The 17,139-nt window shown below is 40.4% G+C and overlaps 1 protein-coding gene across 1 annotated transcript in view; it reads right to left on the bottom strand.

Moving 5' to 3' along the window:
- PTPRK (protein tyrosine phosphatase receptor type K) overlaps window positions 1–17,139 on the bottom strand; it is a 585,126-nt gene that overhangs the window by 446,909 nt on the left and 121,078 nt on the right. The window contains exon 2 of the mRNA XM_065401786.1: window positions 13,593–13,715. Within this exon, the coding sequence (XP_065257858.1) occupies window positions 13,593–13,715 (123 nt within the window). The remainder of the gene's footprint in view (window positions 1–13,592; window positions 13,716–17,139) is intronic.

Genomic DNA, 17,139 nt, shown 5'->3' on the forward strand with positions numbered 1-17,139 from the left:
CAAACGCTGCCGCCATCAAATCTGATAAGATGTATTTATAATATTTGTTGAATATATGGACTGTAGCCCAAACAGCTGCTTAGCATGCTATTCTGTTTTGCACTTTCTCCAACAGTGCATAGACCTCTCTCTGCAGAAGATGCTGCTATCCATTTTGTGATTTCAAGACTCATTGGAGACGTTTGTCTTGCTGCTTGCATCTTGGTGTCTTTACCTGGCCACTGTGTCATTAATCATCATCAACCCTTTACTGAAAGGCAAAACGCTGTGGATTTCCTAAATTATTCTGTCCTTACAATGTATATTTTGATTGTCCCTCAAACACTCATGTTGTGCCTTCATTTCTTCTTAGTATACAATGGGATTGAATAGAAGCAAGTGCTAGTCCCTGAGTCCCGTGGAATGTAAGTGTATTCTTGGAATGGAAACATTTTAGACTTCTCAGACCCATCTTCTCATTGTGCATCATACAATATTGATCTCTGACTCTAATACCCTCTTGAAGAAAGTTATGGGGAACTAGAAATGTCATCTTGACAGATAAAGTATGAGACACTGAGCATGAAAGCTTGTTCCTGCAGCATCTGATTACCTAATTCAGGACTTTAGATAGTACTTGGATGCAACTAATACTCATTCTTGCTGATAGATGCTCCTAGGGAAGATACTAGAGATTGGAAAGTTCCATGGATTCATTTTTCATTCTCTTTATATATCAAGCATGCCTAGATTCATTCCTCACACAAATATAATAGCGCGGGTTGGGAGGGGGGGCAATCACTTGTTCAGGAAATCCTTAACTTTCCAATTTTTCCTTTGGCACAGCCAGGCTACTGTGCTCATAAAGATTGGGTCTGAATAGCAAATCAGTCACAGTTATAGCAGATTTGCTGATAAACGTGTTTATCCCTCCAACTGACAGCTGAAGTACTTGGGAGAAAATCTCTTTGACCAATGAGGGTTCAGTATAGCTCTCATCCGTCAATGGCTCTTGAAAGTAATTGACTCAGTGGAAATACATGAGGTTTGTTGTAACCAGGCCTAAGCCCGGTGTTACTTGTTCTAGATACGTATTTTTCTGTTTGGGGCTGATACAGATAGTTCTATCTTGGGTGCCTGTAGCATGGATGTTATCCAGGCTCATTCCCTTCACTTGGGGAATTGTCGTCTCAGGCCATATTCTCTATGGTTTAGCCTTTATTTTTACATACACTGAATCAGATTTTACACAAACTTTCGAGAGAGGAAGGACAGTGGTTGAATCAGTATCTTAGGACATGGGAGGCCTGGGGTCAAATCCCTGCTCTGCCAAGTATTTTCTGTGTGACTTTGAGCAAATCACTTAGCCTCTCAGGGAACTGAGGCACAATTTGTAAAATAGGGGCAATGGGGTTTTGTGCAGATAAATACAGTAAATATGGAACCTAACAGATCTACAAAACCAGTACACCTAGCGGGGCGGCGGGGAAAGAGAACAGATGGGCAGGATGAGAATAAAATTTAAATCCTTATAGTATCAAAAGACCAAAATTTCCTTTTTATATAAACAGCACTTCTTACTTGTCATTGAAACATTAACAATACCCAAAGGTTCTTCTCTTAGATACAGATCTGTAGCATTGACTATTCCCATTCACCGCAGCTATGCTAGATGATCACTCTTAGACCAATAAAAATCACTATCTGCACAAGTGACAGGCTGACAGGAAATCTGTCTTGTTCCCTAAATAAATGGAATTTTACCATTAAGAGTTCAGACACACACTATATCTGTACAGAAACCATGTACATTATAATTAAGAACTTCATACCGAATTACATCAGTAACATCTGACCTTTCCCATTGGCTCTCATTCCTCACTTATTTCAATTCTGAGCAATACCAGCTAACCTCCTTTACAAGCAAAGAGTTACTCTGCCAAGCTGTGAGGGACAAGCTTGTGGGATCTGCTATGTCAGAGATGGCAGCCGCATGCCCATGTTTATGATCCCTCCAAGATCCAGAACCAACATTTCAAGTAGGCTTTACAAATAGAGTTACAATACCCTTGCAACTCAGTCATAAATCAACATGCTGACTCCTTGGCTACACAATGACATCACCCTGCTGCCAGGCAAATAAAACCCCAAGCAGTGGCAGGCATTTTTACAGCCTACCTACTTACTGGTGTTCACACTGATCTCATCTGCAAGAGGTCACCTTTCACATGTTCTGTGTTTACAGAGGTGAGAAAGGGGAATGAAAAATTCAGAGGGCAAGGGAAATGAGGATTAAATGAATGTTCCTGATCTGACAACACTCCGCTACAGACACAGTTAGCTTAGTAACGGCAGTTTTAACAGATCTCTATACCACTAATGGATAACAATACACGGGTTTAAAATCTGACCGGTCTCCAAATACACTTGCTTCATTAGCCCACAGTCAATGAAAGAAAAAGTTACTTCATTTTTAAATGTTACCAGTTTAATCAAAGTGTGGTTCTGCACAATTGTAGAGCTTTATTACAGTAGCTATGTTTACCATTAAAAAAAAATCAGTAGATGCTGCATCAGCACCTACAAGCAGCAAAAGCATAACAAAGGAATATAAATTACACACTGAACAGCAAAAAGGAAAGAGCTTGAAAAAAATCAATATTTAAGTAGACAGTAAAATTTCAGATACTGTATTGTACAAGATGCATTAATTTTAATATTTCCTCTCATTGCCCCTTGATTTTGTTGACTTTAAGGGGATTCCTGGTTTTAAAAAATTAAACAGAATTTACCCTCTTTATTCTGTCTACCCACCCATCTACTGTTTGTTACACTCACTTCTTTTGAACCTTGTCTTAAAATAGGCTGCTGGTTTTGGGGGTTATTATGCAGTGTGTAACCCTATCCATTTGTACAGCAATTAGCACAGTGAGGCTCAGATACTCCTTGGGAGCCCTGGGCACTACTGCAATATGATCACAACCCAACATGTTGTATAGAAATACACCCATCTTCTAGGGGAGTTTATATCATGATTATGGTTATAAACTGTAATCACAGAAGATGAAATATTCATAACTAGCAATTCACTTTCATTGAATATTCAGTGAAAATGACCTTAAGTCCAGGCTTGCAAAATTAACAAACTACTACCCTGGAGCCTAAGCTTGCTAGCTATAGGGGGCATACTTGCGCTGCACCATGCTACCAAAGGCCACACTCCCCCGTAACTGAAAGAAAACAGTTGTCTACTATAAGAATAATAAATCCGAACTCCTCTCCAAAAGCCTTGACTGGGGTGTGGTGGAGAAACAGGATTGGCTGTGCAACTAGTAGCTTAACAAATCCTGCGTCTGGAGCGGGTTCTAAAGTGAGAGTACACCCTGCGCAGCGCTTCTTCCTCTATATAGCGGGGGGGGGGGGGGGCAACTCAATATCGCAGCTTGTAACAACAGTGGTAATTCAGCACAGGGAGAGGGGACAATCTCAGGTAACCAGGTCCTCAAACAAGGAGGAGCTTTGTAACACCAACATCTTGAACTCCTACTGCACACAACATTTCAACAGAACGTTGATTGGCAGTGTCATAGTTAATGCATTTTAGAAGGGTAAGTTAACATCTCTCATATTTGTTATAGCTTGTAGAGGGTGGTCACCCACTCCTACCTTAAAAGGCTTAAACCAGCCCTGGGAGAGGGCTGAGGCTGCAAGAGGGCTGCTGCTAGGAAAAGCAGCAAGCCTCGACTGATTGGGGAACCAGCCACAGATGCGGCCACGCCCCAATCAGGGCCCAGCTGGCCCTTATAAGAGGGCAGTGGGCCAGGAGCACAGACACTATCTCTCTAGATGTGGAGAGGGATGGGCCTGGCTGCTAGGAGCTAAGCAGGGTACTGAGACTGGAGCAGGGCTGGAGGAAGGCCAGAGGAGCTGGGGAGCTCTGGCCTAGAAACCCCCCAGGCTGCAGGCCTTGTTAAAGGCCAAAGAAAAGTACTGAAAAGCCCAAGAGTAGACAGAGGCAGCAGGTCCAAACCCCCCTTGCCTATGATGAGTGGCATTTACACTGCAGTCTGCCCCAGTGAACGGGGGCTAGTTGATGACTGGCAGTGGCCATAGACTGAGGCAAGGTGGGGATAGAGGGGGTTGGGGGTTCCCTGGGGAGGGGAGACCCAGATTTGTGGGGGTACTGCCAGGGGGCAGCACCCCAGCCTGAAAGGGGCACCGGGGTCCAGGAGGGACTCAGGCCCAGCAGCAAGCGGGACACCGGCATGCAGAGGGCGCTCCGGAGGCTGGAAACGCTAATTCCCTGGACAACCAGCAGGAGGCGCCGCGACAGTGAGTCCCGCCCTGTGACATAGCTCCTTCGCATTCCTGGCTTCATGCCACTCTTTTCCTGTATGAAATCATGGTGCAAGTTGTCTCCAATGTGTTTCCCCTTTTCCTTCTTCTCCCCTATATTTTCTTCCACTTTTCTTTCCCAAACTCACTCAGATACTGCACTTCTCTTTTCTAACTTTTCCACCTAGGAGTCAGGAGAACAAAACGTACTAGCCAATGCTGAATACAAAATGGTGAAAGCCTATTTGTTCAGGAGCAACACCCTAGTAAAAAACTCACCTCCATTCTCAGCCTGCTGGGAAAGCATTGAGATTTCACCCAGCTGCTCTACCTCAACCTTCCCTGGGGATTCCAGCCTGCATAACAGACTTTGGCAATGAGGTACAGAATCTGATAAACTTGAAGCCCCCATTACTCTAGGGGAGAAGCATTCATGTTGTTCCGCCTACCTCACAAAGGCTCATATTCTACTACTTTATTCCTTCGCTATCCTGTTCCTGAACAAGTTGCTCCCGTGACTGTCTCTCCTGATACTTACAGCTATTCTCAAGCAGTGGCAGACTGAATCCGAGCCAATAGTTTTAATGCTACTGTCAGGAGTCTGAGTAGCAACAGTGAAAATTGACTAGGATTGGTCATTTTTCACCCTGCTGCACTGGAACTCTTTACCTGCAGCAAGTGGATTTTTCAAACCCTACCTTAAATTACCAACCAAGAAACTGAAATAACAGGGGAGATCTTCTATTAAAAGATGGAGCAAAACTGGGGATACTTGAAGAGGAGGTGGGAGGGGGTGGCTTTTAAGAGACTACCTACTTAAAGTTGCATTTTGCACAGATTCTATTGTTACTTTGTTTGAATAGGTCTTAGCCAATTCCCAGCCTAACCGATTTAAGATGTAATCAATGCTAGTGCAATACATATGTCTGTGCATGAACATCAGGAGAAAATAAAGTTTCAATACCAGATCAATTACTTGGCAATCCATACTCAACCACAAAGGTGCTGCTCAACTAAAGGATATCCATGACCTTCCCCCCCAAAAGAAACAACAAAAACAAGCAGTTAAGCTTTCATTCTGTATCCATAAAGGTTTGAGCTCTCTTGGCAGTTGGCTCTGAGTGCAAAGTACGGTGAGCCAGCAATTCTGCTAATAATATCCAAGCACTTTTAACAGTTTCTGCTAGCTTTATTTCTTGCAACTTTCTAGGGAGAGGATAATCTGGTTGTTTCACTGGATGTGAAAGTAGCAAGTAGATTATTCCATTTGGAGACATCATTGTTTCTATTACTAAAAATCTTCAGGGTATTTACTACTCCAAAATCCACATTTCAAGAAAAATCAGATTTATTCAAACTCCACACAAAGCAAGATATTTGATTTCAGTCTACATTATCTGTAAGGCCTTCTATAACATCAGCCCACTTCATTATTCTTAAGCACATTAAAACTCAGTATGGCGGTAGTACGCTATGCTGCCTTCCCAATCCTACTGTGCATCTGAAATATCAAGTTATAAACTCGGTGCTGTTTATTTACAAGGAATGGGACAATAAGTTGATGAATGAGCTGTATTGAGCCAGCCTGATGATAGATGAATAAGTATATGTTTAGTAGGGCCCTAGGATTTTATCTGATAGACATTCATTTCCTGTATTAACAAAGCAGATTATTATTAAACATGCCACTACCAAATAATACAAAGATGTGATAATCATTAATGATTCTGTTACAACATAAAACTGCCCATCATTTTAGAAGCCCAGCAAAACATATTTCCTGATCAACCCCCCTGAAGTTAACAAGGGATAAATGCAGCATGCCACCTTTGCACTTCAGCAAAGACCACTATTGACAGGATATTCTCCTAGCTCCACAAAGCTATCGTGTATTAACATGATCAGCACAGATACTGGGTACTACATACACCATAATATGTAAATATACATATTTATATTTGAATGTATACATAGATTGTTTTGTTTGGGGCTACTTTTTGGAGTAGGGTGCAGGTGGGGAGGCTGAAAGTGGTAAAGAAACCAAAAATTCACCAATGTAGTTTACAAAAAGCATGTCCCCTTTCCTTTCAATAGACAATTAAGAAAGAGAAGAAAATAGACAACAAAATTTCTTAACCCTCCAGCACATGAATTTGCTGGGTTTCGTTCTCTCTTTAATAGTTAAAAGACCAAAACAAATATCATACAATAAAACTTCTAGATTTAAGCTACTGTCTTCCCTATGGCATCTCTCACCTAAATGGATCAGCAAATAAAACTCTCTCACAAAGTTACTCTGATCCCCTACCCCTAAATGGCCAATTCAACCCATTAGCAGCAAAATGATAGCAAGAACACAGCACTCAATTGCTCAGATGTCTGGTAAAGTTTTAGAGTGTTCCATTTAAATCCTGCTCTCCTGTAGTACAAAGAGCATGTTGGCACATCTTTTCTCAATCAGTGTCTCTAAGGAAGGGCTTAGAATTTCATGACGCTGTTGGCATGCTCTCCCCTCTTCAAAAGCTGTAAAATGTTCAATTTTCTCCACAGAACTTCTATTTCTTGGTTGATATTTTTCTACTTTTCAGAGAAGCAACTTGAGCCATTTCCCTTCACCTTTCCACACATCTTATTCACAGCCGGCTGAAATTAAGCTTCACCTATATAAATCCCCACAAAACTGCACTTTATGCAAGTAAAAGGAGAGACTAGAAATTAAATCTACACCCCTGCCCACCTGGGTCCGCATCTTAGCCATAGCCCCGTCATGCTACTTGCAAATTGTGTTAGGTGTGCTCACGTACACAAGGATCACATGGCCCTTCTGCTCCCATATCTCCATGAATACACTTCCTGTGGGCCTATGAAAAGACTGATTCTGGGCGATACAGCTGGTACACCCTTACACCAGTGGCCTGCCCTCTAGGCACCCCAATGCAGGGTGTAAGTGGCATGCAACTGGCCCCCCACCCAGGATGAATTTTGTTCAGTTTGAATACGAAAGCATTATTTATATGGATAATGAAAAGTGTTCAGAAATTTAGACATCCGTGTCAAACAAGCGACCTTTCCACTGTTTGGTAATTCATATCTTCAACTCTTACCAACTTGTGCTGAAGCTTTTAACCATGGAGCTAGTGGCTGGTCTGCACCAGAATCAGCCATGTATGTTTTGGGTTGGGAGCGGGAGGGTGCGGCATTGTTTTTTAATTTATGGTGACGGTGCAAGGTCATAACTAATTTCTGCAGTGTTCTTCACAGGAAGAAGAAACTGTTTCTCTGGATCAGATATTGATTTTAAGGCATATGTAAAAAAGGTGCTGGAATAGTCCCTGAAATCCTTTCTGTACTTTGCCTCTTTCTTCTTTCTAAAAATATACTTTATTTCAGGACTCATTTTCCCCCACGTTTCTTGAAAACTAATTCCACAACATTAGAACATATCCAAACCAGACACATTGTTTCTGAAAGACCAGGCACAAGAAGATGCTCATCTCACCATACCATTCCTGTCCACTACAATTTAGACATTCTTCAGATAGCATTTGTATCCGGGGGGGAGAATAGCCCTTACATTAAAAACCAGCCTTCATTAAGTGGTTCCCCTCGAGCAGTCCATTACAGGCTCTCACTCACTGACCCTGCATTGCCTCTCAGTGTGTCTGCTCTTAATGGGTAACACAAATGTGGTAAATGAATTATCTTCTTTAGAGTAAGGGTAAATGCACCAATAGATATTATAATATGGCCAGAAACACACCCCAGTCCCCAACTCACTATGGAATATGTCCCCAATCATATTACTAAAAGAGCACCATTGTTCATAAAGCATTATACAAAAAAAAAAAAAAAAAAAAAGACATAATGAGCACAAGGTGTATCTAATTGTCCCCTAGGAGTGACTAGGGGAATATTCTATATCCAGAAATCAGATTTCATCTTCCCACTAATGGCTCTTAACGTTTCTAATGTATACTTTAATTATACAGCTGATGGTGATTATATATATATATAATGTTCCTAAGAGTTCACCTAGATAGACAAGTAGAAAATATTTGCTTTAATAGCTATAAAAAGACATGCAGGTAGATCAAAGGAAAAGAGCACCCCATCTTTCTTCCCCTATTTTAAATGAGTACAAGTCAGTTTACAATTTGCCCCCTGCAATGCACAGAATTCTCCCTCTTTATTCCATTCCCATTTTCAACCCAACTTCATGCAGCTGCACTTATGCAAATAAAGTAAGACATTACACAAAAAATGCAGACGTCCGGCAGGACTGAAAAATGTTTACGTTCTCAATGCTTTACTGTCAAAATTATCTCACCCACATTTTGAGCTGTGTAAAACCTGCAATGGAGACCTTTATACTGCATATCACTAACCCATTACATTTTGTAAGGAGTAATCCTGATGACTCAAATGCAGCCCAGACTGTTTAAGTATACTGCTCTTTGCAATCATAGCAACAACCCACATTTGACTGTACCACAATTAAATTCTATGTATGCCTATATTTTTGCCAATTACCAGCTTTCTTGCTCAACTACTACAATATTATAGGTGTGATAGTCAAATAGTAGTTATCCTACATAAGGATACAGATTGCAAGCAGAAAGGGGTAACTGGATGTTGATCATATTAGATAATGTTTCCATTGATATTAATGATAAAGTCCAGATTCCTTATCATGCAAACTGTAGCTCAATCAATTTACAAGTTCTAATATTTAAAACTGCAGGTGACCACCTCCTGTAACTATTCCCCTTACATTTAATAAAATGTTATATATGCTGCATATATAGGGTGACCAGATGTCCCATTTGTATAGGGACAGTCCCGTTTTTTGGGACTTTTTCTTATATAGGCGCCTATTACCCCCCACCCCCATCTCGTTTTTTCACAGTTGCTATCTGGTCACCCTATGCATATATGATTTTCCCATAATTGAAATAATAGACTTTTCCCTTTGATCACAATTTGAAAAATGCAGTCTAGATCAATATAGAAAAACATGTCTGAAACTGCATTACTCATTCAAAAGAGGTTATTATACCTGGTGTAATGGTAGCAAATACCAGAGTTAAGGTTGCAAAATACTTTCCATTATTACCTGTTTTTACATGCTCATAACATTCCAAAACATTTGCCTGTGGCTCTGAAATTTTCCATGCTTGATTTCTGTCCAGTGGAGAGCTTTTTGTAAAGTTTGACTTAAAATCTCTTCAGCCATTAGAATTATGGGAGAGAAGAAAAAAAATACCTCTTACCCTGTCCACCCCCCCCCCCCCCCCCCACACACACTACCTGAACCACCTTAAACAACGGTAGAAGTTTAAAAGTTGAGATTTGGCCTGGAGATAATTCTCACTGAGTATTTTGGTCTTTGCTTAGTTTCAAAAAATGTTTTATTTTGAGAAAGTTAGGAGGACTTAAAACTGCACACTAAGCATGTGCAATATTCTTTTTTCACGTAGCCAGGTGCTAAAGCCTTAAACAAGCACCCACTAAAGTAGCCAAGACTAGGCATTGGGCAGATGTGTGGGATTTAGTGAAGATATAAAAAATTAGGTATCCTTCCCTCAACCCCACAGAGCAGCTCCATGAAGAGTACTTCAGCCAATGGTTATAGCTTTATTATACCCTACAGAGTTGGGGAGCTTGGGAGGATCGGAGCATCACTGGATTCTCTGCTCCTAGCCTTGCACCTCACTTACTGTGCGGAGCTCTGTCATGCACTCCCCATGCACAGCTTTCTTGCATTGAACCCCTTCACCGTACAGAGCAGTGGGCTGGTTATTACCCTTAAGAGAGATCCATGGCATGTGAACAGCTATAGAAAAGCAGGGCTTTTCAAACATAAGTAGCAGAAGGTTAACTTTATTTGCGCCCTCTCTCCTCCTGTTGCTTCATTATTTTATCTCTCCATAGTTGGATGGCTGCTGGAAGAGAGCATCAAGGGACGCCTGACAGGGTGCTCTGTGGTTTCAACCACTGTTGGGAGGGTGCTACTGCAATGCTGACAAGGGCAAGGCATTTTCCTCGCCCTGCTGGCATCTCCTGCTCATCCACCCACTAGAGCTGGATGAAATTTTTTTTGGATGAATCGTTTATCCACTGAAAAATGAAACTTCTGGCCGATCAAAAATATTTGCAAATTGGGGTCAAATTTAATGAATAGTTTTGGCCAAAAAAGATTTCAAGACAGCCAAACCATTTCATTGTGACTTTTTCAACCTTTCATTTCAAAAAGATTTCAAACCTTAGATTTATTTTTAAAACAAGAGTACACACACCTGGAAATAACATGAAAGATGTGGAAAAAAAACATTTACAGTCAAAAGCAATGGTTTGTTGTACCCACTTTTTTTTCTACCCACAACCTGAAATTCTTTCAGTTTTAACTTTCAGTGAGAAAAACAAAACAAAACATCCAAAACAATTTGTTTTTCCAGATTTTTCAGTTAAGCCACCAAACTCAAAAACCAGTTAGTTGCTCATTTCTACCACCCACTCTCACTGATGGTCAGAGACCACAGCATGAGAGAAAATAAAGAAGCCCTTGGAACTCAGTGGCTATTTTTCATACTGCTAGTGTTTACAAGCATGACAGCCAGATGCAGTGAGAACCACAGCCACTTCTCCACCTCTCTGGTACAGCTTCATAGAGTGGGAGCCATCATTTGAACTTAAGTTTATTTTCTCTCTTTCCATCTCCCCTGTACTTCCTACCTGTAGCCCAGGCAAACTGGTTTTGCAGAGCACCCTCTTTCCCACTTAGCTGTTCATCCAGGACAAGGATACAATGAGGGGAGGGTTAGCTTCTTTTAGCCATGTTATTCAACCAGACCCTCCTGCTGCTCCTATGAACAGCAACTTCAGCCAGCTGGAAGATAAGTTCTCTGTTCCTTGCACCACTCCACCTGCCACACTTGCATTTGACTTCCCACTCTTTACCAAAGAAGTGTCTACTTCACTCTACTTTAATTCTGACTCTTCATACCACTATATTCTTGCTATCCCAACTCAGTAACTAAACCCCCAATCCCTCCTAATCTAGTTACACTCGCTTATTTTGATGGTAGTTCTTGTGATGGGGGCATCTATTCATTAAAAACATTACTGAAAAAAATCAAACTCACTCATTTTACATGCGTCAAAAAGGCATCAAGGCAGTCACCTATTTTCTAGAAACCTGAGCCACATTTAACTGGTGACACAGGGGTGAAAGAAAGTTGCTCAGTCACATTAGCCTCACTCAATATTTATGAACAATCTGCTATTACATATTCTGTGGTACTTTTAGTTCTCGTCTTTAAAAAAGATGCAACATTTAAAACATTCCACAAAGATGTAAAACAATGAACGTAGGACAGTGACAACGTGGCTGCGGCTTGGGTGTTGAGAAATAGTTTAATTATAAATACCTTAAGACTATCATAAGAAGTCCCACTGCACAGTAAAACCCTAATCCTAATGTTCCAGTCCATTTCAAACTTGAAACAGTTTGAGTGTAGGAGTTCCGGTGTGATGTAGATCTTTTAAAAATCAGAACCACTTAATCCTAGTTTATGCCTTCTGATCAAATTGCAAAGTAACCTTATTGGAGAGCCAGCATTTGAAACTGGGTACTAATTCCCAAAAATTATCTGTAGCTTTTTAAACACCTAACATACTAAACTGTCGCATTGTATAACTCAGTCTTGCCTGCATTTGTATGATCACCCTGTTTTGTGATATACCTCTCGCCCTTCATTGTACAAAGACCTGATCTTTGATTAAATAAAGGGGGCTTAAACATGTTTAAGTGGGGGAGGGGGGGAGAGAAATACTTCTAAAGCTTATATGACATTTGGACAGGAAACTATACTCCACAGAATGGGAATGCAGTGGGGTGAATTGGTCTGTCATGAAACTGAACAGACATCAGGTGTCAGGTTAGGGAGCAAAGAGTCAAACTGATTGAAAATTGTACCACTGACATGTTATTTAGGGAGAAGCAAGAGCTATCTTGTCATTCAGACTCTTTCAAAACCTAGCTATTTAAACTGCCATATGAACACATATTATGAGCAATATAATTCCACACCATTTTAAAAGGCTAAATATTTGCAATCGTACAATATGAACCTGAGAATAGGCAACCAACTTCAAGCCTTGTTCTTTGGGACTACTTTGGACACTAACAAAAACACCATCAGCAATGAATGCTGTCTTAAGAACTTACATCTACTTTCCTATATGCATTATCATCACACATTTTGTTAAAATCAACTATAAAACCTGCTCAACACATGAGCCTATTTTACAAGATATGGGCACGGTAACATGCACCCATATATTAGCAGCAGCAGGGTGAAACAGCAAATGCCTAGCTAGCCACTAGTTACCGGAGTAAAAATTACATATACTCTCTAACCACCATTAACACACAACAAGCAATAAATGAAGGGGGAAGAAATGGTAAAAGGGTTATGTTGCTTGTAAATGGCAAGGTTCCTTCTCTTCCCCACATGCCTAAATGGAAGCTATGTTAGCTACAAATAGAGTGGCCATGACCTTTTCTCCTCCTCTGCATGATTAATTACTTAAATGTCCTATTAATTGGAAAATGTAGTTGAATTTCAAACGCTTTCATTTTCTTTGCATATCATCCTGTCTGGGAAGCACCGATTAAGCTGTTCATCAAAGGTGAGCACGCAAGGTCATCTAGGCTGTACCTCTTCAGTTATTCATTACCTGTCCTCAATAGTAATTAACAATGGAAATATTTCCATAAATCACCTTTCTGATTATCCCCAGATGAGCAGTCAGTTTTCTGTAAGCATCTTTTTCTCGCCTTTTAATATTATCTAATGATTCAGTCTAAATATATCAGATGTCATTTAAAATGTAAAATTTTGTTATGCTTCTTTTAAATAGGACAGAGTTAGCAGAAGCTAGTTAAGTTCTTGTGTGTATTTAAAAGGAAGACTGAAGACTGAACAAACAGATTTATTGACATTTGAAGGGGTATATTTCCAAAGTGCTTCCACAGGTTCTGGCTGTGTAATGCTCATTACAATAATTAGGAGTCCACCCAGCTAAAATCATGACCAGCACTTAGAAGATTTACCTATTATTTTTTTCTAAAGCAGGCTTGTGTGTTATCTAGTTTTAAGGGAAGTTCAAGGGCTGTAACCTCATTTTAAGGAAACTTCAAAATTCTCAAAACAACAAAGAAACACAAGCCACAAATCCTTCCCTTCAACTTGTACCATCACCACTGTGGCTCTCACCTTGAGGCATCTCAGGTGGCAAATAGTGAGGCTCTTGAGCACTGACATGCACCCAATCAAAATCGTCATATAGGTCTTGATGGTAATCACAGGGCCCCAGGCCATCATCAAAAGTGCATCCCCCTGAAAGAAAGAAAAAACCAAATGTTTTATTAGTTACAAATTCTATATTTATTTAAAATAAAAATTCTTTTAAATTCAAACAGAGGTGTTCCTTCTAGGCACATCTGCCACAGAACCCACACAGCCTATGACATAGTTCACAAGCTTTTATGTGCAAAACTAAAAATCTCAAGCCTCTCATCCATCAATGTTATTCTCTTTAAATTTTCTCTGCTTCCCACAGCCAAATTCCCCCAACAGCTCATTCTACAGGAGCAGGAAATCACAGATTGAGCTACTGAAGTCAAAGTAGAACCTGATTCAGTGTTTGCATAAAAAGTGACATGTTATCTAGACAGAGGGAGAAAAAATACAAAGCAATGAACAAGGCTAACAACAGTAAAGGTGCAATCAACAACTTCCTTGATGCACTGACAGCCTACGCAGTCCAAACAGTGAATAAAACTTATCGATAGAGCTCACACAGAGGGAAAGGAAAGAGTAGAGGAAAGAGAAAGCACTCTGACAGTATAATTACAATCACTGAGAATTGAAATAATATTTTGATTTCTTCAAAGTGGATTTGACACTCTTACTTTATTAAACCAACCCAGCCTAACACAACACAAATTGAAGGCTCTTTTTCAGGGTCATAAACAATGGATCTAAAATCTTTTTCCAGTGCCCATCACCAGAACAACAGGAACTGTGAGGGGAAGGAAGGGTTGTTGTTGTTGTTGGTTTTTTTTAAAACAACAAAGTTTGCAGCATGATAAAAATCTACTGTTTGGTAATGGTCCTGTTTAACAGGTTTTCAAATCTTCTCCTTCACTTATGAAGATCAAGGTGAAAAAGGTGAGAGTGGGGGAGGAAAGAAGAGACAGAGGAATATGAGAGGAGAGATGAAGGATGGAGTCACAAGAAAGAGAGTAGAGGATGAAAGGGACTTCAGGGGAGGAGAGGTATTTTTCACAATAGGAACAACAGATGCCATGCACGGAGCTCTGCAGCAGCTGTTATCTCCATCCAGGGTAAACAATCCTTGGATTTGCTGCTTGGCTTTGAAAATGGGAGGCAAGATCAGAACAGATAATCTTTGATTATCTCCAAGAAATAGTGAGACTGTAAACACAGAGCATGACCATCTTTATACTAAAAGCAGCATATAATCCATTAGGAGAAGCCATAGGGACCTAGGAAGAAGGTTATAGAAGTATCTGGCAGTTGAAAATAAGTTAGAGGTATTTAAGTGGCAAACTCATATCTGCCTCATTGGCTTCTGAGGGTATGTCTACACAGGGATAAAACAGTCACAGCTAGCCCAGGTCAGTTGACTCAGGCTGCATGGCTAAAAATCACTGTGTAGGTGTTAAGTATCAGAGGGGTAGCCGTGTTAGTCTGGATCTGTAAACAGCAACAAAGAGTCCCGTGGTACCTTATAGACTCAGGCTGGAGCCTGAGTTCTGGGTCCCTCCACCCTCCCAGGGTCCCGAGCATCTACACAACGATTTTTCAGCCCCCGAGACCAAGCCCTGTGAGCCTGAGTCAGCTGACCTAGGCCAGCCATGGGTTGTTTATCCCTGTGTAGACATAGCGTGAGTCAGTACGTTGGTATGATTAACAATTCTTACTGCTGCAAACACAAATCCTTGCTGTTAAAGAATAAACTAGAGACCATTTCTAACAGGCCACAGAGTCTGTGTTAAGTATTTCAGATACAATACTGAAAACAGGACCTGATGCTGTGACTTTAAAACTCTGTTTCCGTTTATGGTAAATTCAGGATTATCTGAAAAATGTGTCATTTCCATTCCATCTCAATGGCATCCTCCCATGTGCTTGTTTTTTTGTTTTTGTTTTTCCTGGAGAAAGAAAGGACGATTGCAAACCACCCTGACTACCACTGCATTTGCAACACAAAAATAGTCTAGGTGTAGAGCTTGTTGGAAGAAAAAAAAAAAAAAAAGTTGGGAGGGGGGTGGTGCTTCCTGCAGGAAACTTGACTTTTCATCAGAAAAACTGAAAAATCCAATGTTTTTGGCCTACCACTGAAAATTTTTGGCTGGAGAGTTTGATGAAAAGTGAAGATTTTCCCATAGAAAGCAAACACTTTTAGCAAAAATATATTTGTTTAGGCAAAATCCAATTTTCCACTTAAAACAGTTTTGATAGAAAAAGCTTTCAACCAATCCCTACCCGGGAGGCCAGGCTTCCTGCTGTTCTACCTGTTATGCTTTTGTTTAAAAAGTTTCAGTCATCTAACAAGTGAGTAGAAACAATACCACACAATGTAGATGAGCCATACGAGAATGACGACACATTTAAGAGAGTACTTTGCAAACACCTAGAGTCTCAAAACTATTTGTCAAAATTCCTTGCAAACAACAAATATATTTCAAGACATTGGTTGGTTTGTAGCAGATATTATCCACACAAAAACCTCTGCTAGTTGTATTTGTTATGTAGTACCTTCCTATACACACACCTCTTCCTGGATATAAGTCTTATCCACACTAGGACCATCACCATGCTAGTGACAACCATGTTCACAAGTGTTTGTTTTAACAAGAGCCAACAGTCTTCCTGGAGTTTTAAGAATTGTGTGTTGGACCCATGTTATAAAACCATAATAGAGTAGGTGGTGAACGGAGGAGTTTTGGTCTGTCACACAGTTTAGCCAACTTGACGCTCCCCAACCCCGACAAAAATCCCTTTCTATATCTCTGTCAATAAAATCATGCTAGGACTCTGCTTGTGCCAACAGTTACTAAATACTGTTTCTCCCAGTATGGACAGCACCAAAGAGGTAGATAAAATGCAGTAAGAAGAGATCATCATCTACTGGCAATCTAAATTGGAATTCATTTCCTTGTCTGACATGTTGGACTGCCTTGTCCACAAATCTGAATTCAGCTCCATTTCCATCTGAGTGAAACCTTATATATATTATGCATTTCATGCATCATTTTGACAATATGAACACAGCAACAAAAAACACAAAGTAACATTTGATATTCTAAACCGAGTTGATTGTTATGCCTATGTCACTGTCAGGGATGGCAAAACACAAAAGAAGAAGTGTGTGTGTGTGTGTGTGTGTGTGTGTGTGTGTGTGTGTGTGTGTGTGTGTGTGTGTGTGTGTGTGTGTGTGTGTGTGTGTGTGTGTCAAAGAAACATTAATTGTATGCAGTGTTGTTGTAGCCATGTTAGTCCCAGGATATGAGAGAGAAAAGTGGGTGAGGTAATATCTTTTACTGGACCTGAAGAAGAGCTCTGTGTATGCTTGAACACTTCTCTCTCACACCAACAAAAGTTGGTCCAATAACAAATATTATGTCACCCACCTTGTCTCTCTAAAGAAACATTAATAGCTTTTAAAGTTCTTCTCCGGTGTCCTATTACCGCCAAGAAAGCTTTCTAATTAGCATCTCTCATGATAATGCCA

Source organism: Emys orbicularis, chromosome 3 (genome assembly GCF_028017835.1).
Source record: "Emys orbicularis isolate rEmyOrb1 chromosome 3, rEmyOrb1.hap1, whole genome shotgun sequence".
NCBI classification, from domain to species: domain Eukaryota; kingdom Metazoa; phylum Chordata; order Testudines; family Emydidae; genus Emys; species Emys orbicularis.